The following is a 26,581-nucleotide window of genomic DNA, read 5'->3' on the forward strand; positions in this document are numbered from 1 at the left end:
TCCTTCCTCCTCTCTTCCCCCACCCCTCCCTCCTCCTTCCCTCCTCCTCCTCCTCCTCTTTACTCCCTCCTTCTCCCAGAGGAACCCCGCCCCCTGCCCCCTCCTTTCCCCACCACCTCCACTTTCCAGGGCGAACACGCGCAGGGCACGACGGAAATCGTAGTCCTGCGGACGCCGGTGATACCGTAGGAACAATGGGACGCTGGGGCCAGCGGGGACTACAAACAAGATGGCGGAGGGCGTGCCAAGCCGGGAGCCGAGGATGCCGGGAGTTATAGTCCGGTTGCCCCGAGGCTCCCCGTTGCAGAGGATAGAGAAGGAGCGGGAACGATGACTACAAACAAGATGGCCTTCTCCCCCGACCCGACCTCCTTCCCAGGCACTCACACGCCCTCCTGTCCACAACCCTCCGCGTGTGTGGTACCTGACGGGAGTCGCAGTCCATCTGCTGCCTTCCCGCTGCCATTTCTACTCGTCAGGAACAATGGAAAGGTGAAAAGGAATGAGGACTACAAACAAGATGGCGGAAGAGGGGCGTACACCTGACTAGCAGTCGGTCTTATGAGGTGCGATGGGAGTAGTAGTTTTTTAGTCTTCTAGTGTGCCTTAAGAATGGCGGAACCGCGAGAATAAGGAGACTACTATAAAGATGGCAGGCTACCTGGCCTCTCCCCGTCGCCTCATTCTGCCACCTTGGGCTCCTCGCCTGCCTGTAATATCGAAATCCCCCCCTCCCTGTGGCGCAGAGCCTGACGGGAGTTGCAGTCTTCCCAGCTCCGCTCCATTATCTGTGGTCGAGACAATGGAAGGGGAAAGGGGCGGGGACAATCAAGAAAGATGCGGGCCGGAGGGAAGGGGAGACGGCGACCTGGGTTTTGTAGTCCGCGCACTGAGGCTGCTCCCTGTGGAAACGGGAAAAATTGACTACAGTAATGATGGCTGCCTATCACTCGCTCTCTGCGGCAGTGCCTGCTGGGGGACGTAGTCCCTTCCTTAGCTCTCCAGAGAAAGGACGTGGGCTGTTGAAATGTGCATCACGGCGGACACGCCAAATTGCGAGCCTACGGAAAGCGAGAGTCTCTGTCTTCCTTTCCCCACCACCTCTTTCTGAACGACCTGCCGGGAAATGTAGTCCCACGCCTTGTCTTGCTAGTGGAGGGGGAGAATTTATGTCACCAGTGGGGATCAATGTAGGTGAGGGAGAAACACGTCGGGCGATCTAAGTAATATATAATGTCTATCCTCGCGTATGGCAAGGACTTCATATTTGATGGTAAGGCTCGTAAAGGAAAGCAACAGTAATCAGTATTGTCGCGACAAGGGAGGCGTGGTTCTCGCCGAAAGTACCATCGTGCTGTTGTCTCTTGGAGAGCTTGGGTGCCTCACACCCGATGCTTGTTCCCCCAAACCTCCTGGTATAGGTATCTTCCAAGTCTTGAGGACTCCAGGGAAAAGGCTCTGGAGTCATACAAAATCTCCGCCCTTCCTTGGGAAATCACCAAACCTCGGTTTTCTTATCTGAAAAATGGGGATAAGGAGACCTATCTCCAAGTAGAGTTAGGTATACTAGGACAATGTTCACGAAAGTGCCCAGCTCAGGGCCTGACACGGGGCATGTGTTGGTAGTTCCTTTTTCGAGGTCCCTTCCTGCCCAGCTTTTCTGGGATCCCAGGAATCCATCATGCGAAAGGGGTCAGTTCCTGTGAGAAGAAAACTGTGGCAGGCAGTCTCCCCCTATCTTGAGCCGCACCCCCTCCTCTCCCCGCCCACTTCATCTTGGTTCTCCAGCGTCCACTACCGAACACTGCTCCCAGGGGGCGCCCATTCTCCATTTGACTGAGGTCCTGCAGCAGGCGAGATTGCTCAGCCTGAAACTAGGTTCTGCATCCCGCCCAGCCAGCCTTGGAGGCATCCCTCTAAACATCTCAGCCGCCAGAGCAAATAGGGTTGCTTCCCACCTTTGTGCCTTCTTACCTGCCCTCTTGATCTCCCTTCTCTGCTGGAAAACTACTCACTTCTGACCCCAAGGCCAAACCCTACCCCCGCCTGCCTTCTTCTCCGTTTGAGAGAAGAGGGTTAGAGGGCTCTGCAGAAGACCTGGTGTGTGTGGTTTTTCTGTCCGGGAAGTTAACAGTGGCCAGAGTAGTATGAAATCTTAAGTTTGCAGGGACTCCCTCAGGCTGAACTGAAGCTCCTTCCAGTTACCACTTTGTCAGGAAATCCTTGGCCTCCAGACGGCTGTTTCCTCTATGTCCTCACTGCTTTAGCGTTGGCTTACATGATTGTTCAGGGCTTTCTCACGGGTTTTTCCCACTGCCTGTTATTTCCTTCCCCTTCTTTCCCACTTTTCTACCCAATTAACTATTCATTCTTCAGGTTTCTGTTTAAATGCCACTGTCCCAATGAAGTCTTCCTGCAATTCCCACATGAAGTTCATTTATTGACTCTTTCCCTACATTGTAAGCTTTATGAGGTGTCCACCTCACATGTTATTAAGTGCTTTCAGCATCTTACTTGATTCTCAGAAGAATCCAATGAGGTAGAATCCCCTTTTATAGATGAGGAAACTAGGGCCCAGATAGATGAGTTGTAGAACCAGGATTCAAACCCAGACTCCAGAGCCCATCCTGAGGACTACTGCAACATCTGCAAACTGATCAAATCCAGCCAAACGTGTGTGCTTAGTTTGGCATAGCAACAAGTATCTCCTGCAAAAATGGATTTCCATTTTCACTTGAAATCCTGAAATCTAGTAACACTGAGTCTCTGTTCCTTGAACAAGAAACAACTGGACCTGAGCAAAAGGCTGTCGCTTTGGATAAGACATGTACTCACCAGTGCAACACAGTCCCCTCCCAGCTTGCTTCAGTTCGAATGTAAGCATTCTTGGCCCCATTCCATTAACTGAGACAACCAGAAAGAGCCTATTGAGGGTCAAGACCATTTCTTACACTATATGTATAACACCCCAGTGCCAGGCTCTGTGCCTGTGCCCCCAGCTGGGTGGGTGGGGGTGGGGGGTGGCAGAGTGAGATTGCATATATAAGATATAGGAGGACTTTTACTTTTCACTTTACACCCTACTCTGCAGTTTGACATTTTTACCATGAGCAGATATTGTTAACATTTACAGGAGTTGAAAAGACTACAATGTTGACATTAAATGTCGACCATGTGGACATTAAAATATAAAGATGACAGACCTCAAGGGGTGCCTGGGTGGCTTAGTCGGTTAAGCGTCACTCAGGTCATGATCTCGCGGTCCGGGGGTTCGAGCCCTGCATCGGGCTCTGTACTGACAGCTCAGAGTCTGGAGCCTGCTTCTGAGTCTGCGTCTCCCTCTCTCTCTGCCTCTCCCCCACTCATACTCTATCTCTCTCACTCTCAAAAATGAATAAATGTTTTAAAAGAATTAAAAAAAAAGATGACAGACCTCAAAAATCAGTAAAGTCAAGGAATACGGCACTCATGAGCCCCTTTTCATTTGTACAAAAATGATGGCTGTTTTCTGTCAACCTTATTTATGCATTTTGTGTAAGACACTTTGCAAGGATGACTTAAGACCACTCAGTGGTGGTGTTTTTCATTCCGAGGTCCTAGGCTATAGGACTACAGACCGGTTTTGGAAACAGGTCGAACCACTCAGTCTCTAGTGAGGAACTGCTAAAAAGGAATGGAGGGCACCTGTCTGCCTTCAGAACTATCTGCAACCTTGGAATGAGCGCACTGAATTCAGGAGCTGGAGCAGCCCATTTATCCCGAAGTTCCTTTTTAGCAGTGGCTGGTCTTCCTTCTGGATCTCTTCTGGATCTCTGTAGACATTCATAGCTTCTGTATCGGCCAGGATAGGCTAGGTTATGTTGTAGTAACAAATAACACCCAAGTTTGGTGGCTTATAACAAAAATGGTCTGTTTCTTGCTCATTCTGCATGTCTAGTGGGGTCTGCTCATTCTCGTCACTCAGGAAACAAGCTCCATCTTGCTATGTGTCTGTGACTCCATGTGACAGTTCTGCTCACGTTGTATTGACCAGTCCATAACTTTGCCTAACTTCAAAGGGGGCAGAAAAGAGATCTCTTCACATGCCTAGGAGAAGAACTGGCATACTTGTGAGAAACCTTAATGACAAATACAGCTTCTTAAGGGTCCTAGGGAAAGTTAGTGTCACCATATAGGGGATTTTCTGGGCAAGCACCCAGCACGAGATACCTGCTGAGTAAACTCTTATTGTCTTATGGTTTGGCATCGTCCATATGAAGTAGGAAGGAGTCTGATATACACTGAACTATAATGGACAAGTGAACAGAAAATGCCTCTGTGAGAGGATGATAGTCAGCCCTGGGATCAATCATCACAAAAAGCAAGGCTCCCCCAAGGCTGCCTGGATCTGATTAATGAAGATCCCAGAAGTGAAATGCTCGGCAATGGGTGTGGCTTCACGTGGCCACAGAAACCTTCAGTAGAGCTCTTGCTAGTGTTCCCAGAGAATCTGATGTCCATAGTAAGCTGAGTTTCTACTGGTAGCATGGACTACCACGTAGCATGGACTACCAGTAGAAATTTCTCCCTGAACCTCTTGAAATTTATCATGTAGATATATGACATTTCTTTTTGCAGATGTCCACTTCCGTTCAGGAGCCAGGATCTATGCACTAAGTGGGTTCCTGCAGCAATACATATACAAATACAAATACATATACATATACATATACATATACATATACATATACATATACATATACATATGTGTGTGTGTATATATATACACAATTATGTGTGTGTGTGTGTGTATATATATATATATATATATATATATATATATACAATGAGATACTTTTCAACCTTAAAAAGGAATAAAATTCTGACACACTAAAACATGGATGAACCTTGAAAACAGGATGCTAAGTGAAACAATCCAGAAAAAAAGAACAAATACAGTATCATTCCACTGATATGAGGTACCTGGAGTGCTCAAATTCATAGAGACAAAGTGGAATGGTGGTTACCCAGGGCCTGGGGGAAATGGAATGGAAAGTTAGTGGGTACAGAGTTTCAGTCGGAATATTAAAAAGTTCTGGAGATAGATGGTGGTGATGGTCCACAAGAATGTGGATATAATTAATGCCACTGAACTGTACACTTAAAAATGAATAAAATGGTGGAGCACTTGGGTGTCTCAGTCGGTTAAGTGGCTGACTTTTGGTTTTAGCTTAGGTCATGATCTCATGGTTCACGAGTTCAAGCCCCACATTGGACTCTGCACTGACAGTGTGGAGCCTGCTTGGGATTTTCTCCCTCTCTCTCTCTCTCTCTCTGTCTCTCTCTGCCCCTCCTATGTCTCTCTCCCAAAATAAATAAAGTTTTTAAAATGATAAATTGTATTATATATATACATATATAATAAATACATATATAAGTACATATATGTATTTATGTATATATGTATTATACATATATGTATAATAAATATATATATATAATAAATAAATATATACGTATATATGTATTTGACCACAATAAACAACAACAAACCACTATACTATAATAAGGGGGGGAAGAAGAACACAATTGTGACAAGTCTTCTAGCTTAGAATGGATATAGAAGTTAGGGGTTTAAATTATGCAATGAACTCAGAATATTACTTGCAACCTTTTCAGACATATTTCAGTTTCTTCCACTTTCTTGTAAAAGTAGAACAAACAGATAAAATTGTGGTTTAAAACAAAGAACTAGTATGAGATGATTTTTGAGCAACATTGTTTTTTAAGTTTTTTAATTCCAGTCAGTTAATATACAGTGTTATGTAAGTTTCCGATATACAATATAGTGATTCAACACTTCCATACATCACCCAATGCTCATCAGGACAGGTGCCCTCCTTAATCTCCATCACCTATTTCACCCATTCCCTCCTGCACCTCCCCTCTGGTAACCATCAGTTTGTTCTCTATAGTTAAGAGTCTGTTTCTTGGTTTGCCTCTCTCTCTCTCTCTCTCTCTCTCTCTCTCTCTCTCTCTTATTTTTTCCCCTTTGTCTTGTTTCTCAAATTCCACATATTAGTGAAATAATATAGTATTTGTCTTTCTCTGACTTATTTCCTTTAGCATTATACTCTCCAGCTCTATCCATGTCACTGCAAATAGTTGAGAAATATTGAGTGAAAAAAGCAAGGAGCAGAATAACGTGTGTGGTTTGTTACTGTTTGTTTTACAAAGGCAAAATCCAAACATACAAATTTGATTACAGATTCATAAAATGTCCTTGAAAATATTCAGAAGAAACAAGTAGCCTTGGTTGCCTCCAGGGAGGGGAATTGGGTGGCTGGGGAGCACAGGTAGGAGAAAACCTTTGCACTGAACAGATGCCTTTTCGGCCCTTTTGCGTGTTGAACCAAATGAGTTATCTGTCCCCAAATGACTACATTACCTTTGTAAAGAACCACAATTGTAAAGAATCAAATGACATTTTCTAGAAAATTCTGAAGTACACATCTCATTGGTTGAGGATCACTACCACTGCCACTAGATTGAATAAATGGGTAGTAAATACTTCTTGTATGCCAAGCCCCATGCTAGGCAGCTTTGATGCAAATTTCCTGGCCTAATCCAGAATGTCTAGAGATGAGGGTTTGGGATTTATTCTCCCCACCCTCTAGGATCTGTAAGACAAGACTGTGGCCTCCTGCACAGTACTGCATCCTTGTAATGAACTGTGGAGAACTTTGAACCCCAATATAATACATCCCCACCAGCTGATACTGGGCCTCCTGCTTCTATGCCCTTGCTGAAATGGGCCCAGCTTCCCCATCCCTCTAGGCCCAAGGCAAACTCTAAACTCAAGCTAGTCCTTCACAGATACTAAAAGCCCTGAGGGCTTGGATTTGCTGCTGCCCCAAGCTCTCAGTTCCACTAGAATGACCTGAATCCCTGTTGCTTTGGTTAAGCAGAGATCAGGGATCAGCCACCTCCTGTAGCCAGCCGGCTGCCAAGCTTAATTCTATCATTCCTCCTCCACCCTCCCCCCACTCCTTCCTTCCTTTTTCCCCCCCTCTTTTTCATATTTATGGTCATCTTTCCCCATCTGAAATGTTACTCTTGTTGTCTTTTCCACCAATTAAAATACACTCAGTATGCAACAGCTTTAGGCTTTGTATGTTTTTTCAACTTGCGGTGTACCATTTTTAGCTTCAATTCAGTTTGATTTTTAACTCTCTATTGTGGAAAATTTCAAACACATGTAAGAGTAGGAGCAGTGTAATAACCCCCCCATATCCGTGTAACCATTATCCACATATAACTAATCCAGTTTCAACTATAACCCCACTCCTCCCCTCCTCCAACCCCTGTTGTATTATTTTAAAGCAAATCCCAGACATCATAACATTTAATTTATGATATTCTTCAGGGTATGTCTCTAAGACCTAAGGAATTTTTTTTAGCATGACCGCAGACATTTGTCACTTCTAAATAAATAATGGTAATTCCTTAATTAATATCATCTAATACATAGTCCATGTTCAGATTTCCTGGATTATCTCATAAATGTGTCTGTACAGTTGGCTTAGTGAAATCAGAACCCAAACCAACTTCATACATTTGGTTGTTGAAATAGGGAGCTTCTGACATGGCTGCAAATGATCCTTGCCTTCTGGTCTTCCCCTCCCCTTAACAAAGGCTGGACCTAGTGACTTGCCTGTGCAATGAATAGAATCAGCAAAAGTGATGGGACCATACTTTCAAGATAAGGCTACAAAAGACTGTGATTTCCATCTTGGCACTCTTCTCTGCTTCTCTGATAAAACAAGATGTCTTGTTGTGAACTGCCGCAAGGAGAGGTCCACATGGCAAGAACTGAGAACAACCTCCCGCTACAAGCGGGGGAAGGACTGAAGCCTTCAGACCAACAACCCTTGAGGAACTGAATCCTGCCAACACCGCATAAGTGGACTTGGAAGCAGATACCCGTGCCCCTTGAGATGACTGCACCCTGACAATGTTTGCAGGCTGCTGAGAGTCTCAGCCTCTGGCCCACAGAAATGGAAATGGAAATAATGAATGTTATTTTAAACTACAAGGTTCCGGGGAAACTTGTTACACGGCAAAAGATAACTAATCCTGTTGTTATGTCTCCTGAATCTCTTTAATCTACAACAGTTCACCTACCTCTTGTGGTTTTTTCCTTGCCAGCCCTGGTCCTGTTTGGAAGACAGAGTTGTATGTAATATTCAGTATCCCTCAAAGTGGGACCCAGAATCCCCCAGGAGATGGGGTGGCAATAGCTCCCATACTAAAAATGCAGATGCCTGGGCTCCTTGGAACCTACTGAATCTCTGAGTGGGGACCAAAAATATGTACTTCTAAGAGCATCCCAGGGGATTCATTTGTCTACTGAAGTCTGGAATCAGATAGAGTTGGTTTAGAGGCTTGGTTTTAACACTATCTGTGGAGCATTGTGTGACCTCACCTCTCTGAGTTTCCTCATCTGTAGGATATGATCCTTACAGTATTTACTCTGTAAAATGCTGTACCTAGATGTTTCCTTTCCTACTCTCTTGATTCATGGATTTGCCCTATTTCACGAGAAAGGGATTAGGTGGGGGAAATGGGCCTTGGGATATTTTCACACACTCAGTGTTACTGATAAGCACATACACACTCAAATCGTTGCACAGGAGAACCAACTTGGTTTTTCAGTTTGCCATACAAAAGTCCCTTCTGCATGCTAAGGCAACTTGAACTATTTGCAGGAAAGAGGCACCTGGGTGGCTCAGTCAGTTGAGTGTTCGACTCTTGATTTTGGCTCAGGTCATGATCTCAGGGTCATGGGATTGAGCCCCACATCAGGCTCCACACTGAGCCTGGAGCCTGCTTAGGATTCTCTCTCTCTCTCTCTCTCTCTAAAATAAAAAATTGAAAAAAAAAAACTATTTATGGGAAAACCAGCTCAATTGCATATGAAATGTTGAAGGTTTAAGAAATTAACAGTCTTACAGTCTGATAGTGTGGAGCCTGCTTAGAATTCTCTCTCCCTCTCTGTGTGTCCCTACTCCATTTGTGCTCTCTTTCTCTCTCAAAATAAATAAATAAACCTAAAAAATACTTTTAAAAAGAAAGCTTTCTCTTAGCCCAAGGTTTTCTTTTATTTTTCCCTCCCAGTTTTAATATGTAATTGACATAGAACACTGTACACGTTTAAAGTGTATAGCATAATGACTTGACATATATATGTCATATATCTACATATTTTTAAATGATTACCACAATAAGTTTAGTCAACATCCATCACCTCATGCAGTAACACAAAAATGTTCCCCCCGCCACCGTGATGAGAACTTTTAGAATTTACTTTCTTAGCAACTTTCAGATATATCACACAGCACTGTGAACTATAGTCATCATGTTGTACATTACATCTTCAGTACTTATTTATTTTATAACTGGAAGTTTATACCTTTTGACCATCTTCACGTAATTCTCCACCCTCAACCCCCACCTCACAACACAAATCTGATCTCTTTTTCTATGAGTTTGGTTTTTTGAGATTTCACAAATAAGTTCGATCATACAGTGTTTATCTTTCTTGGTCTGACTTATTTCACTTAGCATAATGCCTTTAAAGTCCATCCTGAAATATCAGGATTTCCTTCCTGTTTATGGCTAAATAGTATTCCGTTGTACACACACACCACACTTTCTTTTTTTAAGTTTATACATTTATTTTGAGAGAGGAGAGTGGGGGGGAGGGGCAGAGAGAGAGAATCCCAAGCAGGCTCCGCACTGTCAGACTGTCAGCACAGAGCCCGACATAGGGGAACCATGAGATCAGGACCTGAGCTGAAATCAAGAGTTGGAGGCTCAACCAACTGAGCCACCCAGCTCCCCTCAAACCATATTTTCTTTCTCCATTCATCTGTCGTGGATACTTAGGTTGTTGCCTTGTCTTGGCTCTTGCAAATAATGCTCAAACCGAAGACTTAAAAGTATTCTTCTATATTTTTGCTTCATAATTTCAGAGATCTCTTTCACATGTAAGTCTTTATCATTTATTTATTCTTAATGGTGTTAGAAGGGGAAATGCTGTAGGGTCCCCAGAAACAGCCTGAGATGGGGATTCTTGACCAAGTGACATAGGCAACGTTCTCAGAAGAAAAATTAGGTCATAAGGATTAGGGCAGTGAGGAAAACTGAGCAAGAATGTGGTCTTGGCTGTTGACTAGCTTTGGTTTGATGCTAGAGAAAGCTCTGGAGCCCACATTGTACTAACAGGTTAGTGCCACCTGGAGGTAAGGCCTTTCACACATCTGTGCCAGTCGGCCATTGGCTAAGGAGGAGGAGTGCTGGGCAGTTCTCCAGAGATGGGGGCAGCTGGGCGATGGGTGTACTATTGATAAAGGGATCTGGTGGGGCAGCAGCAGCACGCACGACACTTCACCTTTGCACTGCTCAGATCTACTTGCTTTTCCCCTGAAGTTCACTCCATCCAGGTACAGCTTCTCTAGCATTCTGATTGGTCACAATTTCTGGGTAAACTTAGAAGAGGAGAATTAGTTCCTCCCCTGATAGTCATCATCTCCTTCCTCTGCCACGCACTTATTCTAGCTCTCCCCTTCCCTTCTACCCTGGGCTTCAACTAGTCTTTCTGCTAGTCTCAATAGCTTGCTGGTAAGTTGACCTTGGCCATCATCCCAGAAGGGTTGAGTCCCTAGTTACCATGCCCTGTCAGGCCATGGCTATTGTACTTGCCCATTTACAAATAAAACTCAGGACAGGTATCTGGAGATGTCCCAATGGATCGATTGCCTGCGTGCTAAACATGGTCCTCCTGCCCCTATTCCATAGCAGCTGTCCTACCTTCTGGTGATGACCTTTGGCAAGTCCTTTCTTTGCCTCTTGGTTTATTGGCACAAGGAGACAGAAGTGACCAGGCGGCAGGTGTCGCTCAAAATTCACCGGGACTCTTGCCATGTCCCCTTGCAGAAATGTCCCTCTGCACTCTGGGAATTGGGATCTCTAGACCCATAGGACCTAAAGTTAGGGGGCTGGAAGCACAAATTCCCCAAGGAGGTTACTGGGACTAATGGTAAACAGGACCACTCCTGCTTCTAATCCTAGGTTTCCAGACTCATATACCTATGTTCTTGGGCACAGCACCATGAAACAGCCATTGGTTTAAGGCATATGTTGCATTCTAAAAGATAATACTATATGGTCTCCACGCCAGCATCTCAGCTGCACCTTCCAGAGACCGTTCCGTTACCTTAACAGGCCAACGGCTTCTTGATGGTACGGCAAATGGCAGTGTGTCCACCACAGCACTTCCTTTGCTGTAAATGGGTCCCTGGATCAGGGGGAGAAGGAAGCAGCTGTGAGTCACTAGTAGCAGGAGTCACATCAGCCATGAGATAGGTGCACTGCTAGTAAAAGGGATGCACCAGCTGCATGCATTATAGGATCTCATCCAAACGTTCACGTATAATTTTCCACCTGTCCTTTTTTTTTTAATATATGAAATTTATTGTCAAATTGGTTTCCATACAACACCCAGTGCTCATCCTAAAAGATGCTCTCTTCAATGCCCATCACCTACCCTCCCCTCTCTCCCACCCCCCATCAACCCTCAGTTTGTTCTCAGTTTTTAAGAGTCTCTTATGCTTTGGCTCTCTCCCACTCTAACCTCTTTTTTTTTTTTTTTTCTTTCCCCTCTCCCATGGGTTTCTGTTAAGTTTCTCAGGATCCACATAAGAGTGAAAACATATGGTATCTGTCTTTCTCTGTATGGATTATTTCACTTAGCATCACACTTTCCAGTTCCATCCACATTGCTACAAAGGGCCATATTTCGTTCTTTCTCATTGCCATGTAGTACTCCATTGTGTATATAAACCACAATTTCTTTATCCATTCATCAGTTGATGGACATTTAGGCTCTTTCCACAATTTGGCTATTGTTGAGAGTGCTGCTATAAACATTGGGGTACAAGTGCCCCTATGCATCAGTACTCCTGTATCCCTTGGGTCAATTCCTAGCAGTGCTACTGCTGGGTCATAGGGTAGGTCTATTTTTAATTTTTTGAGGAACCTCCACACTGTTTTCCAGAGTGGCTGTACCCGTTTGCATTCCTCCAGCTGTCCTAATGCCTTTTAATAGTTTATTCTTATCCTCCCTCAATTAGCTAATTAATTAGTTTATTTACTTGTTTGTTTGTTTTTAATGTGTTATTTATTTGAGAGAGAGAGAGCGCATGCAAATGGGGGCCGAGCAGAGAGAGAAGAGGGCAGAGGATCCGAAGAGGGCTCTGTGCTGACAACAGTGAGCTTGACGCCAAGCTCGAACTCATGCATCGTGAGATCATGACCTGAGCTGAAGTTGGACCCTCAACCAACTGAGTCACCCAGATGCCCCCTCCCCTATTTTATTTATTTTTTTTTAATTTTTTTTTCCAACGTTTTTTATTTATTTTTGGGACAGAGAGAGACAGAGCATGAACGGGGGAGGGGCAGAGAGAGAGGGAGACACAGAGTCGGAAACAGGCTCCAGGCTCCGAGCCATCAGCCCAGAGCCTGACGCGGGGCTCGAACTCACGGACCGCGAGATCGTGACCTGGCTGAAGTCGGACGCTTAACCGACTGCGCCACCCAGGCGCCCCTCCCCTCCCCTATTTTAAATGCCCCTTTTATCATAGCCTAGGTATACATGGGTCTATTCCTGGTCTTTCTATTCTGTTCCATTGACCTACTTGTCCAGTTCCACATCTCTGTCACATAGTGTTTAATATAATAGAGTTTGGGGAAGTTTTTCTTATTTGGGAGAGTCTGCTCCTTTGACCAGACCCTGTTTATGTGTCACTTTGGGAAATTCAGTTCACACAGAGAGGATTCAATATGCAACTGCTGAACAGAGGACAGCCCTTTTGGCTCTCCACTTTCTCCCAGTTTTTAAATCAACACCCTAATCCTAATCCCCAGTCAGACTCTACTAAGACACCTCATGTTACACCTCTTCCTCTGGCCCTCCTCCTCAAGCATAGGGCTGTCCAGGAAGCAAAGGCAAAGTTTGGCTGGATTGCAGATGTTGCCAACGACTGGGGTGGGACTGGGTTAGGACATACAGTTAGGTCACTGATGGATCTGTGTCTCTCACTTGGCCATCATGGTGTCCCACCAGCCTGGGGACGGTTGGTGGTGCAGATATGGTGCAGACAGCAAAGGAGATTCATCTGGGGATGGCAGGGAGTAGCCCAGACACTGGAGCCAGTCCTTGACCTGAGTTCAGGGTCAGACCTTGACCTGAGTTCAAGGTCTCTACAGTTCATTCTCTGTCTGATCCTGGCAAGTCACTGAACCTCTCTAAACCTCATTAGTAACCATAAAACCTATTTCCCAGGGTTGTTACAGGATTAAGTGAGATAATGTCTAGGTATAGAGTGACTGGTAAAAAAAAAAGGGGGGGGGGATTCTTTTCTTTCTCACCTTCTCGTGACATTCCTTCCTGGATCTCATCTGCAAAATGGGGATGCCAGCCCTTGTCAGATAACCCTGAAGGGAACCCAGGGCAACAGGGGCTGTGGGAAGGGCTCATGAACTGGAAACTGTCAAGCCCCAGAGATTATAGGTGATGATAACAATAAAGAGCCCTGGCTCTGGAGCCTGGGTTCAAATACTAGCACTGCTCCCTGCTAGCCATGTGACCCTGCGGTGATCACTTAACCTGGCGGTGCCTCAATCTCCTCATTTGTGAAAGAGGAAGACAGTTCTATAAAGGAAGCATGAGGTAGTGTATACAAGGGCTTCAAACAACACCAGACCCCTAGGAAGCACTGGAGAAATGTTGGAGGCGATGAGGCTGAGCTGCCGGGCTGTGTGCTCCGGGAGGACAGGTGCCCAGCCTCAATGGCTACCAGCTGGGGCTCTGGAACAGTGCAGCAGAGGGCCATGGGGTTTGAATGGAATGGGCTGTGCTCTTCACCCTGATGATCCCTGCACTGGGGGCCTCTCTTCCAAGAGCCCTCAACACCCCTCCATCCTGCCACTCCATTAGGATGAGGCACTGACGTGGGGGCTCCGAGAGATCAGGTGCTCCTCTCAGTAGACCAGCCTCCTTGGAACTGGAACCATTATGTTTGTCTTCCTTCACCTGACACTCACTGAAGTGTCTCCTTTGTACATGGCCTGGTGCTGGGGCTGCAGAGATGACAAGTCCCTGCGTCCTGTTACATTGGGGAGAGACACTGGGAGACCGAGAATCACAACATATGGTGATCAGTAAATGGACAGGGGAAACTCGGGGCCTGTGGAAACCCAGAGGGAGCAGAGGAGACAGGGAAAGCTTCCCAGAGGAGGTAAAACCCAAGTCAAAGTTTAAAATATGAGATTGTATTGGTGAAGAGGGAGCAGGAGAGCTCTCTAGGGAGAATTACATGAGGAAGGCCTGGTGTTGAGCAGGCCTGCAAGTAGGTTGCAGAGCTGAGGGAGAAGGTAGGAAAAAGCAAGAAGTGAGTTGCAAGGCTGCGCAGGGACTAGGGGATTGCAGGCCTCAAAGGGCAGGCTGCAGAGTTTGGACTGTGTCCTGAGGGCACTGAGGAGTCAAGGGAGATGTGGAGATGGCAGGAGAGGGCAAGGTGACTCTTGCTCCTCCCCAACCTGTCATACCTCACCAACCACCAGTCTCTTTGCTCTCTCTGCTGGCCTTGATTGTTCCTGAAAACGGTCATGCCTGCTCCCACATGAGGGCCTTTGTACTTACTGTTCTCTTTGCCTGAAGAGGTAGGGGTACAAATGGGGTTGGGCTTAATACTGGGGTCAGGGTGAGGATCTGGTTTGAAGTTCACATTTATTTGTTCTGAATAGGTCTCATTACGTGACCTGCTGGGTGACACTAGGGTCATGCTTCAGTGTCCTGGGAAAAGGACAGGACAGATCTCTTGGGAGCATATGTATGGCCTGTGGGGACTGGCCTCCAAACATGGGGTTGTGCAGCATCAAGTCTTTTGCCATTGGTTGGAGGCTTTATGTGCCATTGGGGTAACCGTTAGAGGCCTGGGAGGAGCAGGAGTCAAGGCACTTGGTGGGTGGGGTCAGTGAGAGCCCGGGTGGTGGGAATTATTACCCGGTTTGCAGATGAGGAAACAAACTGAGGCTCAGAGAGGTTGGGGGTTTGGCCCCAACTAGCAAGGGACAAAGGCAGGACTTGCACCCACGTCTGCTGGCTCCTAAGTTGGGGGGAATCCCCGGGCAGCAGCTTTTGGTGAGACCAAAACAGAGATGGAGACAGATGGCCTGTGAGGTGGGGCCGGACAGGGTGGCAGAGCTGATGACCTTTGCCAAGACAGACGCCTTGGGACAAAGCCAGGCCTGGGCTGGGGGCCAGTTCCTCCAGCTGCGAAGGGAAACTAGGGGTCCAGAGAGAGAAATCCCCAAGAGAAGCAGGACGTGATAAGGTCGGGTGAGGGTGAGCCTGCCTTCTCGAGTGAGGCCCAGCCCCACGTCCACTGTCCACCTGTGAATAGCACCAGATCGAGTATCTGCCTCCCTCTTCCCCTCCTCCCCTCCTCCCCTCCTCCTCTGCCACCCCCCCCTTCATTACCTGGCCTGGCCTACGCCTCAGTGCACCCACTCAAAGGGCCTAGGCTAATCCCCTGACATCACTGTCTGCCTAGCACAGGCCCCTTCTGGCAGCCCTGGCAGGTCCTGGCCTCGGAGACCCAATTTAGGATCCCCCACCCCAAGGCCCATCTTTCCTTCAACTTCCTCCTTCTTTCAGTTCACAGTTCCGAGGGGACAACCCAGATCTGGTCCCCAGTTGGGGGGCAGGAGTCTAGGATCTGTTCTGGCCTTGCTGTGTGACTCCAGGTAAGTAGCTGTCCCTCTCTGGGCCTCAGGCTCCTTATCTAAATCTCCTCAACCCCACCCCCCCCACCCCCCCACTCCCCAAGCTAATCACATCAACCTATTTTGGCTTCTTCTTAGCACTTTGTTGCTTCAGGAAATTTTGTTTTTTATCAGTTCACATGTTTGTTGTTGTGAACTCTGGGCTGTGCACCCTGTGAGGTGGGGGTGCAGCCCATCTTACGATTCGCCCTGGTGCCAGCACACAGTAGAGGCTCCATGGATATCTGCTGATTGAATGTATACATGGGTGAATGAGTGAACAGATGTATCTCCTGCCTTTGTAAGAAGGGTATGGGCCTTCTTCCTCCACAAGAGGAAAGAAGGTAGAGCAATATTCCATCCCCCAACAGGATAGAAGCAGGGTAGGGGCCTGCCTGAACACTCTGACCCAGAGGGTGGGCAGGTGCTTAGAACTGAACAGTGCTTCCTTATGGAGAGACTGGGAAAGCTCTGAAGAAGAACCAGAACCCAGCACCTGTCTGCCCATACTCCTCTCTGCCACAAGCCTTCCCTAGCTGGAAAAGGCCTTACGTATATGTCTATGTGTCTGGTATGCGCTGTGTCTGGGCAGAAGAGGGCCACTGGCCCAAGATCTTCCAGGACAGCGGAGACTAAAACGTGGCTAGATCTCAGGACTCCTGACCTCCAGCCGCATGTGTGTCTGTGTGCACACACGTGACCATGGTGTGTGTACACCCCATATATGTACATGTCTGCTCCACGCATGTGCCTCTGGTGGGGCCCCTGGGTGTGGCTATGTGTTCACCTGTCTGCATGCATTCGTGAGGACACGTCCGCACTTGTGTGTCTGATTCTCCCTGTGTAACGTGTAGGCCTGGCAGGGTGTGTGTGATTCAGTATACGTGTAGCCATGTCCACTAGAGTGTCAGCTCTCTGAGGGCAGGGGTTTTGTTGGACTTGTTCCGGTCCTATCCTAGCACCTGGAACAGGGAGGGAGCAGCACAGTCGGTGTGAACACGTACTTAAATGAATGAATGTATCCAAGTGTGCTCACACGTCTGGTGTGCACCCGTGTGCCAGCCTGTGTGTAGACGTGCACATGTTCCTCTGTCTAAGGGTGTACCTGGGTGTTGGCCATGCTGCTCATATGCCACCACTCCCATCCCTTTTCCAAACTCCTGGGGAGAGGGAGCCAGAGCGGGCAGCGCCGGTCCCCATGAGGCGGGGCAGGAGGCCGCCTCCTCACGAGAAACTGGATCCCAGGACGTGAGGAGCAGCAGGGAGCAGGGCGGCCCCTTTGTCCCCCGATAATCCCCTCCCCGCCTTTGACCCCTCCCTCCCAGCAACCAGGGTTTAAGGTCGAGTTTGGGGGTTGTAGGGGACTAGGGTGTCACCTTAGTGTCCCCTTCCCTGCTGTCCCTTGCTTCTGGGGCTTCTGCACCTGCGCCCCCAACACACACCCACCCCAGGGTGTGACTCCTTCCCTCCCTCTCGGGCGGTCTCAGGGCTCAGCCCAGGTATAAAGCCACCTGAGGGGCAGGAGGATAGGTGCCCCAGAAGAACCCAGAGACTGGAGAGAGGAAGGAACCAAGGAGGGAGCATGAGCTATCTGCTAGGTGAGTGAGGGGGACAGAGTGCCAGGGCCTAGAGACCAGGAGGGAAGGGGTACTCACTGGCCCTCGGCCCATATGACTCATGCACCTGGCAGTCTGCATGCTAGGAACTGCCAGATCCTTACATGCAGAAGGCTTCATTCATCGATCATTCATTCATTCAAGAAATATTTATTGAGCGCCTATTATGTGCTAGGTAGTTTTCTTAGCACTTGGGGATACAGCAGTGAACAAACAGACAAAAATCTATGATCTCATGGAGATTTCATTCTGCAGACAGACAATAATGTCCTAAGTAAGGAAATTATAATGCCTGTGTGATCGAAGGTGAGTGCTAAGATCCAAGCTTGTTGAATGAATGCATGAATGAATGGGCCTTCACTATCAGTCTTCCCTTAAGTTCTGAATTTAGGGAACTCGGGAATGTAGAAAGGGGAACAAAGGAGGCCATCCTGATTTGCCTCTCCTCTCCATTGCTTCCTGCTGGTGACCTTAGGTAATTCTCCTCCTCTCTCAGCCTCACACTGGGAACAACTGGGCCTGCCCTTTAAGGGGACAATTGGCGGCATTTACTCAAATTTAAAGTGAGCACATCCTCCAATCCAGACATTCCCTCTTTGAAAAAGTGCCCAAAGAGCCTGGGATAAGGATGTTCATGGCAGCATTCATTCAACAAATATTTATTAAGCTCTGTGCTAGATGCTGGGGAACCAGCAGCGAATGAACCAGGGGGAGTTTCTCCTTTCCTGGAGCCAACATTCTAGGGGCAGAGACAGTAACAAACAAGTAGACAAATAAATAAAGAGAAATAGCAAATCTCTGAAGACTATAAATCGGGGAGAGGGAAGGGGCTTTTGATATGCAGTCAGGACAGCTCATCTGAATTGAGGCCTGAAGAACAAGAAGGAGCCAGCCTTGGAAAGGTTTGGGGGTGGTCCTGCAGGGCCCAGCAAGGGCAAAGGCCTGAGGATGAATGCTTAGAGAAGATAGGAGGCCAATACAGAGGGGCTAGCCCTTGTAGACCACTGGGGGCTTTGGCTTACACACTTTCACAGTGTGAGGTGGGAGCAGAGGGAGTGTTCAGGCAGAGGAGGGATTTAGCTGGACTGAGGAGTTGGAAGGGGGGAGGGGCAGCAAGGGTGAAAGCAGAGACCAGGGGTGAGGCTGCGGTAACAGTCCAGGTGAGAAGTGCTAGTGGCCGGGACTCAGGTGGTAGCAATAGGAGGGGCGAAGTAGGTAGATGCTGGATCCATCTTTTCAAGTTTTAAAACTTTTTATTGAAAATAACAAATATAAAAGTGTACAACTCATTAAGCGTACAGCTCAATGAATTTTCACAAAGTGATCATATCCTTGTCATGAGCACTCAGATCAAGAAACACAGACCTGCACTGGCTACCTTTTAAGGACAGAGCCGATAGGATTTACTGTGGGGGTGAATGTGGAGAGCAAGAGAGAATGACGCATCAAAGAGAGGACCCCACATTCTGACCTGAGCAACTGGAAGAACGGAAGCAGCTTTGCCTGAGAGGGGGAAGACTGGGGGAGGAGGGTAGAAGGGGAATCGAGAGTTGAGTATTAGACATTTTGAGTTGAGAATCTTATTAATATCCAAGGGAAAATGTCAAGCAGGAAGTTGAATACACAGGTCTGAAGTTCAGGGGAATGTTCTGGGCTGGAAATAATCTACTTACAGGGTGATTCTGTCCTGACTTGGATACACAAGATTGTTGCAGGCCACAAAGTCTGTGGCCACTTGAAGAGTTGTTACAAAGAGTGAATGAACTGGGGCGCCAGGGTGCCTCAGTTGGTTAAGTGTCTGACTCCTGGTTTCAGCTCAGGTCATGATCTCACGGTTTGTGAGTTCAAGCCCCACATCAGGCTCTGCACTGACAGGGTGGAGCCTGCTTGGGTTCTCACTCCCTCTCTCTCTCTCTGCCCCTCCTCTGCTCTCTCTCTCAAAATAAATAAATAAAAAAAACATTTTTAAAAAATGAATGAACCAGCAGGCAGGCTCAGGAATTTGATCTGACCTCCGATTTTCTCTGACAGCCCCCCTCTGCCTGTTGACCCTACTGCTGCTACCCCTCAGTCTGGGGGCTCCCATCTCGCCAGCTGAGCCCATCAGTCAAGCCTACAGCCTGGCCCTCTACATGCAGAAGAATACATCAACACTGCTGCAGACTTACGTGAGTGACACTGGGCACAAGCAGGGGATGAGGGGAGAGGGAAAGTGCCCTCCTTGCTCAACTCTAAGTAGGAGAAGCAGAGCAAGGCCAGGAGAAGGCTCCCCCATGAGTCTGAGGGCACAGGGGCTCTGTCAACTAGAGACTCACTCAAACGCTGTCACTGATAGCTGGTGACCTTGGGCTGTCATTCCTTCTCTCTCTCTCTCTTTTCCTCATCTGCAAAATGGAATTTGTGATCCTGCTTTTGCTGACCTTTCAGGACTGTTACAAGAGTCAAAGACAGCACATACAGAGAAAGACTTTACAGGGTCATAATTATTTCTACAATCACCTGGCGCTATGTGCTTACTTGAGCCATGTGCCCGGGCTGGGCACTCTGCCCATTATCTTGCTGACTCTTCAAACACTTCTGAGAGATAGAATCATAATCCACTTTACAGATAAGGAAACTGAGTTTTAGAGAGGGTGAATAATTTGCCTAAGGTCACACAGCTAATCACTGGCAGTGCCAATCCTCCCGCACCACCCCCACACTGTCTAGAAGTTCAAACTAGCAGCGGCCCGCTAGCTGAATCTGCCCTGCAGATGTTTTCTGTTTGGCCCATGAAATACTTGTTCAAATTTTGAACATGACTGCCTGTCTAAAACAGGCACAGGGACCCTCCTGGCCCCTCCTCACCCCATCTTGGTTCTGCCTTCTTCCTCCAGTTATACAATCCATCTGGCTCCTGGAGGCCCTAGGATTTGTGACTCCTCCCCTGTGCTATATTCCAGGCCCACGTCAAGTTTACTAAACCTAGTTTCTCGTGCCATAGCTGCCATCATTCCCTGGGTGGCTTTGGGCACCATGAGCCTCAGTTTCTTCACCTAAAATAGTGATGGAGGTCTAGGTGGGCTACCAATTTGGGGATTTATCAGTGCGCACTAAGATTTTGTGGGTCTAGGTTTATGGAGGCAAGAACTTTAATGGAGAAGGCACTCAACTAAATTTAATGTTAACAATTATTTATTAATGATTATAATAAAACTAATAAGCATAAACAACTAAATGCTATAAATAAAAAAGATACATATAGGGGTGCCTGGGTGGCTCAGTCGGTTGAGCGTCCGACTTCGGCTCTAGCGGTCCGTGAGTTCGAGCCCCGCGTCGGGCTCTGGGCCGATGGCTCAGAGCCTGAAGCCTGCTTCCGATTCTGTCTCCCTCTCTCTCTGCCCCTCCCCCATTCATGCTTTGTCTCTCTCTCTCTCAAAAATAAATAAACGTTAAAAAAAATTAAAAAAAAAAGATACATATAGACTATATGTGGTCAATAATATATTTAGACTGAAAATAGTATAATAAATAACACAATCATAGTGTCATGATGTCATGATATTAATGTAATATAGTGGCCTATCATGCCCTTATTGTATGCCAAGTGCTGTGCTAAGTGCTTTATATATACTACTTCTTATCATTTTCACGCATGGGAATTACTGAAGCTGTGAATCAAAGTTGTACAATTTATACATGAACCTGGAACCTAACAGAGCCCAGGCTCTGTGCTAGGACATCCCACTAACTCCTCCCCCTGGGAAGATGTCAGTCTTATGGAAGGCAGATGTGAAGTCAGCACCACTTCCGTCCCCGCATTCCTATCTGTCTCTGTTTCTCATGCAGCTCCAGTACCAGGGCAGCCCCTTTAGCGACCCTGGTTTCTCAGCCCCTGAGCTTCAGCTCAGCAGCCTGCCTCCTGCCGCTGTCTCCTTCAAGACCTGGCATGCCCTGGATGATGGGGAGCGGCTGGGCCATGCCCAGGGGGCCTTCCTGGCCTTGACCCAGCACCTCCAGCTCGTAGGGGATGACCAGAGAGACCTGAACCCTGGCAGTCCTATCCTGCTGGCTCAGCTCGGCGCCGCAAGACTCAGGGCCCAAGGCCTGTTGGGCAACATGGCTGCAATCATGACTGCTCTGGGCCTGCCCATCCCCCCGGAAGAGGACACTCTCGGTGTTGTTGCCTTTGGGGCTTCAGCCTTTGAGAGGAAATGTCGAGGCTATGTAGTGACCCGGGAATATGGCCACTGGACAGACCGAGCTGTGAGGGACTTAGCTCTGCTCAAGGCCAAATACCCTGGATAGACGAGGCAGGACTTCCTGCCAGAGGCTGCAACACTTCTTTCCCAATGGACTCTTTCCTGCCTTGCTTCTTCGCTAAAGGAGACACATCTTGTCTAGCAGACAGGGCTTGTTTATTTGGGAATATTTCCTAGGAACCAGGCCTCAAGTCCCTGTTGCCTGGGTCTTTCCTGCCTAGGTCCTATGACCTCCCTTCCAGATCTGGGTGGGACTCTATGGGTATCATTTTGTGGATTCTTTCAATCCAGTGGTCCTGGTTGCCCCCATCTTGGGTGGAAAGAATGCCAGGGCTCTCCCTGAGACCTTCCTTTTCCTGTAATTTTGAGGAGGTCCAGGGGCTGCCTTTTTGTTTCTACCTCATTTTCTGTATGAAGCTATGGGCTTTCTGAGCAGATAGGTCTCCTCTTCTTGCTGGAGTTCATTGCCTCCCCTAGTCTACTTCCCTGACTATAGCCACTGTTCCAACTTTCTTCCCAATCAATGGAAGTCCAAATGAAAAAGTACTCATATAGATGTTTCCAGCTCAGGACACATCTACTTCCTGTTCTAGAGTGATGGACAATATCCCTGGCCTGGGGGCATTTGTTAATCTCCTATTTATACTGTGGCTTTTGGGTATGTCTGGGGGACCAGATTGTGCCCCAAGGATCCTCTTCTCCCCAAAGGTGTCTCCCCATTTTCGGCAACTGTATATACTGGTAACTTTAGTGTTCTTTTTTATTTTTAAACATTTTATTTACAAAAAATTAATTTATTCTCAGGAATAAAACTGTTTTAAGGTGTTGATTTTTTTTCTCTCCATAGATTTGGCTTGGTGGGGGGAGGTATGGGGATAGGGCAGAGGAGGTGAAGGAGGGAAAGGACATCAAATGGAGAAGCAAGGAGGGGGAGTGACGCACTGTGGGAAGGTGGCTGAAATTTGTCTGGAGTAGCCCTCCCACCAGGGCTGGCAGCCAGGTCCCTGGCCAGGAAAGGACAGAGAGAGGCAGTGAAAGAAACAGAGTTGATGAGGTGTCCCCTCCTTGAGATGAGGCGGAGAGGTACACCTGCTCACATGGGGCCAAAGGGAGACAAGAGATGGAGAAAAGGGAAAACAAAGAGACCCCCCCCCCCCAGAGACAGGTGAAGGGGGAGACCAAGAGAGACGGAGGCAGGCCCAAGCAATGGAAAAGAGGGGGGAAAGCAAGAAAATGATGGACATGGGACGTCACAGACACAAGGAGGTCCGATAAAGAGACACGGAGCGCTTACAAAGCACAGAGAGGTGGCAGAGACAAGAGAGACGCAGACAGTCCGCCCTTATTAGGCACCGACAGAGACGGACTAGGAGGGGGTGACAGCAAGCTGCAGCCCCGCGCTCAGGCCGGGCCACTGGGCACCAGCTGGCCCAGGTCGCCCTCGGTTCGGCTCACCCACTCGCGGTAGAGGCCACACACGCGGAGCCCCAGAACCTTGGCAGGGAAGACGCCTGCGCCGGTGGCGGCGGCGGCGGCAGCGGCGGCGGCGGGCTCGGGCCGGGGCCCGCGAGTCTCGGTGCCCAGCGCGGCCAGCACGGCCTCCACCGCGGCGCCCAGGGCCCGGGCCTGGCGCGCCGCGTCCTCCAGGCGCCGCAGCAAGCGCGGCGCACGCGGGTTCAGCTCCGCCTGGTGGCGCCGCACCACTTCGAGCAGCGGTGGCAGCGCGGTCAGCGCCGCCGCGTCCAGCCGCAGCCGCTCGGGCGCGGGCAGGCCCGCGTGGCCCGGTGCCGGGGCGCTCAGGCCGGCTACTGGCAGCCGCGGGGGCGAGAAGCCGGGCAGCCCGAAGGGGTCTCCCTGGTGCTGCACCTGCGGAGACACGGCAGTCAGGGGGGCCCCGCCCTTCCCCGAGAGGCGCCGCGACAGAATTCCTCCACTCTCCACTCCTCCCGCTCTCTGGGGCCTTAGTTTCCCCACCTCGCAAATGACACATTCCTTCCAACACAACTGTTGCGTTTGATACGACAACACGACCCCCTCCCCCCCCCAAAAGTGGGCTTTACACCAGTGCCTTTGTTTCCTCATCTCTAAAATGGATAACAGTATCCACTTCATAGGGTATTTCCGAGCATGGTAAAATGCTTCCAGCAGATCCTGGCCCACTGGAAGGGCACAATAAATGTTAGCTCTTTTATTAATGCCATCTTTCAGACCGGGGCGCAAATCCAGTCTCTGCCACTTGCTAGCAATGCAGTTTCATGCAATACCATTTCCCTTCCCCGAGTCTTACTCTTCTCATCTGTAAAATGCGGGATCAGCTCCCTGTCCTGTCTTTCTACTAAGGATTTCCTGAGAATCACACAGAGACTGCTGAAAACCATCTGTTTCTCTCTCCCCTCATCCTCCACTATCTCTGCACCTGCAGGGGGCTCATTTGTTCATACAAATGAACAAATGAAAGATAAAAGAGATTTGTAATTTGCAAACATGCTACAACTGTACCATTTATCCTTTGCTGACATCTTGTCTCTGGTTCAGGCACTGTTTGCTGCTTTAAACACACTATTTCCTAATCTTTCCAATAATGGATGTGATGATTATGATGATGCTGATTTTATAAATGAGGATATTGAGGCTGCTGAGGTAAACTGACTTGCCCCAGGTCATCTATCTAGGAAAGGACAGAGCTGGATTTTGAACCAATGTTCACAGAATTACAAAGCTAGTTCTCTCTCTTATTCCACTTTCATAATTGTTACATCATTCTTTTTTCATGTTACCATTACTGTCCAAAGTCACAGCAAGTTAGCAGACCTACAGTCTTTCTGATTCAAAGCTATACCCTCCTTCCACTACACCAGAGTAATTGGTGGAAATACCCTCCTTCCTTGGGTAGCGCCCTATGCCTAACCAAAGATGGTGGCAGATCCCCCCTCCTCTGTAAAAGTCCCTTCTTGGACTGGAATTTTTGCCCCATGTTGAAACCCCTTCTTGGTCTCTCTGTATAGCACAGGTAGATGAGTTTACAACTCATCTTGTTAAACTGCCTCCTTTAATAGCTGGGGAGACCAAGGCCCATGGTGGTAAGGTGACAAGATCACAGAGAGCCTAGAACCTAGGTTTCCTGACTCACTCACTCAATTCTCTTTACTCTCTCTGCCTCTGTCTTAATGCAGTGTGGTAGGATAGCCTCCAAGCTGGGGCAGACACAGGGGCATTTGGGGCACAGAGAGGGGCCAGTTCCCCAATTTGCCAGCATGGCAAATTGTGTCCCATTTTTCTGCAGCTGGGAAATGAGGGTGGAAAAATGAGGGTGGTCAGGAACCTCTGTGATCTGTACTTCCCCACTCCTCAGGCCTCTGGCACCCCCATCCCCATTCCCACTCACATATTCCTGGAGCAGCTGCTCAGCATATTTGGTGAGGAGGCGGGCAAAGCTGTGTGTCTGACGGATCTTGGCCTCCAAGTGGGGAAGGAGTGAGACTGAGGAGTCAGCCTGTGGGTCTTCTGGTGGGAAAAAGGGGGAGGGATGAGGGCAGCCCAAACCCCTACGCCTTGACCACTTCTTGCAGGCTGGCTCTTCCTTCCTGAATCCACAAGCTCTGCTCTGAATTCTCCAACTTTTAAGCTGGGCAGGCTATGTCCCATTCCCACCAATGGTAAATGAGGCACCAGACATTCGCCAAACAGTTGTCCTACCTGAAATGTATTCTCTGATGCCAAATCATTGTTGAAATCCTATTAAAGCCAAATTCAAATATTGCCTCCTCAGTGCAGCCTCTGGATTCACCCCTCCCTTAAATTAACTTTTTCCTTTTATTTTAGGCCATTTACTCATACTTCCAAGGTAGTTTTTTTAATGGCTCCTTTATTTGTGTTAATCTGCCTCAGTCTGGGAGCCCTTTGAGGATAGGTTTCACATACCTCGGTACCTCAGTGATGGTGAAGTTTAACATCATTGAAGCACAGAATTTCAAGTCGGAATGCTCCTTTAAGCCCATTCTACAGACTGGGAGACTGAAGTCCCATTTCCTCCCCAAAGGACCTTCTGTGCAAAAAGCTAGAAACCCGCATCATTCACGACTAGCCTTTCCTAGCGTAAACTAGAGGGTGGAGCCCCGGAAGCATGACTACATTTCCCGAGCTGCACAGCGCGCCTACCAAGGCATGCTGGGGAATGTAGTCCTGGCCCGGCAACTACCGCCCCGCCCCCCACCCCAAGTCTGAATTTCCCACCGCCTGTCCCTATCCTTAACAACCTCGACTTTCATCTCCCGTTGTCACTCACTGGTTCCTGTGGTCCAAAGAAACTTCCTTCCCTAACTCTATCTTTCCCTCTGGCCCCCAACTCTGATTCTTTCCCAATACTCAGAGGATCCAGGCGTCCAAACCCAGCTCCCAGTCCTCTCTCCCAGGGTGTACTCGAACCCGTGATCTAGAAACCCTGAGCCCAAGTCCCTGTGAAGGCACAGCCCAGGCCTCCGCTAAACTCCGGCTCTTGTCCCTTCCCACAGCTCACTCACAGCTCACCCGCTCGTTACCTGACACCGGGGCCCTGCTCTCCCCAGTTCAGGCCGCTCCCATCCCGGACCCGGGGTGGCTGGGACCCTGACCCCAGCTTCCAGCCCTTCAGACCCCTGCTCCCCACGGACACTCGACTTCCGGCCCTTCAGCCCCTTACCCAGACTTCCCTCCCTCCGGCTCATGCTGGCCCCTGGCTGATCCCGGTTGCCTCCACGCCCCCCTTCCGAAGGGGGGAGAAGGGGAAGGGGTAGGGGCGTGGCCCGGGCTCAGCCAATCAGGGCTCAGACCCCAAACAATCTCCCCCCCCCCCCCGCCCCTCCCGCCCCAGGCAGGATT

The 26,581-nt window shown here is 48.5% G+C and overlaps 2 protein-coding genes and 1 long non-coding RNA gene across 3 annotated transcripts; 2 read left to right on the top strand and 1 right to left on the bottom strand.

Annotated features, from left to right (window-relative positions):
- Positions 1–86: 86 nt before the first annotated feature.
- Positions 87–8,074, top strand: LOC122209380. The gene is made up of 2 exons (XR_006197576.1): positions 87–566; positions 7,675–8,074. It is a non-coding gene; the product is annotated as an uncharacterized LOC122209380 (long non-coding RNA).
- A 9,375-nt stretch (positions 8,075–17,449) lies between these two features.
- Positions 17,450–21,868, top strand: LOC122210300 (cardiotrophin-2). Its single transcript, XM_042922916.1, has 3 exons — positions 17,450–17,465; positions 19,515–19,651; positions 21,312–21,868. Exons 1-3 carry the CDS (start codon positions 17,450–17,452, stop codon positions 21,768–21,770), a joined length of 612 nt encoding a protein of 203 aa, XP_042778850.1. The 3' UTR covers positions 21,771–21,868.
- LOC122209379 (cardiotrophin-1-like) lies at positions 21,689–26,475 on the bottom strand. The gene is made up of 3 exons (XM_042921160.1): positions 26,403–26,475; positions 25,110–25,228; positions 21,689–23,590 (listed from the first exon to the last, which is right to left on the bottom strand). Exons 1-3 carry the CDS (start codon positions 26,425–26,427, stop codon positions 23,126–23,128), a joined length of 609 nt encoding a protein of 202 aa, XP_042777094.1. The 5' UTR covers positions 26,428–26,475; the 3' UTR covers positions 21,689–23,125.
- Positions 26,476–26,581: the final 106 nt, after the last annotated feature.

This window comes from Panthera leo, chromosome E3, assembly GCF_018350215.1.
Source record: "Panthera leo isolate Ple1 chromosome E3, P.leo_Ple1_pat1.1, whole genome shotgun sequence".
Lineage (NCBI taxonomy): Eukaryota > Metazoa > Chordata > Mammalia > Carnivora > Felidae > Panthera > Panthera leo.

Excerpts from the sequence above, each read along its gene's own strand:
- LOC122210300 (XM_042922916.1), top strand. Across the intron at positions 19,652-21,311 it reads CAACACTGCTGCAGACTTAC|CTCCAGTACCAGGGCAGCCC; the intron begins GTGAGTGACACT and ends TTTCTCATGCAG.
- LOC122209379 (XM_042921160.1), bottom strand. The coding sequence starts at position 26,427 with ATGAGCCGGAGGGAGGGAAGTCTGG. Across the intron at positions 25,229-26,402 it reads CCGGAGGGAGGGAAGTCTGG|AAGACCCACAGGCTGACTCC; the intron begins GTAAGGGGCTGA and ends TTTTCCCACCAG. Across the intron at positions 23,591-25,109 it reads AGCAGCTGCTCCAGGAATAT|GTGCAGCACCAGGGAGACCC; the intron begins GTGAGTGGGAAT and ends GTGTCTCCGCAG.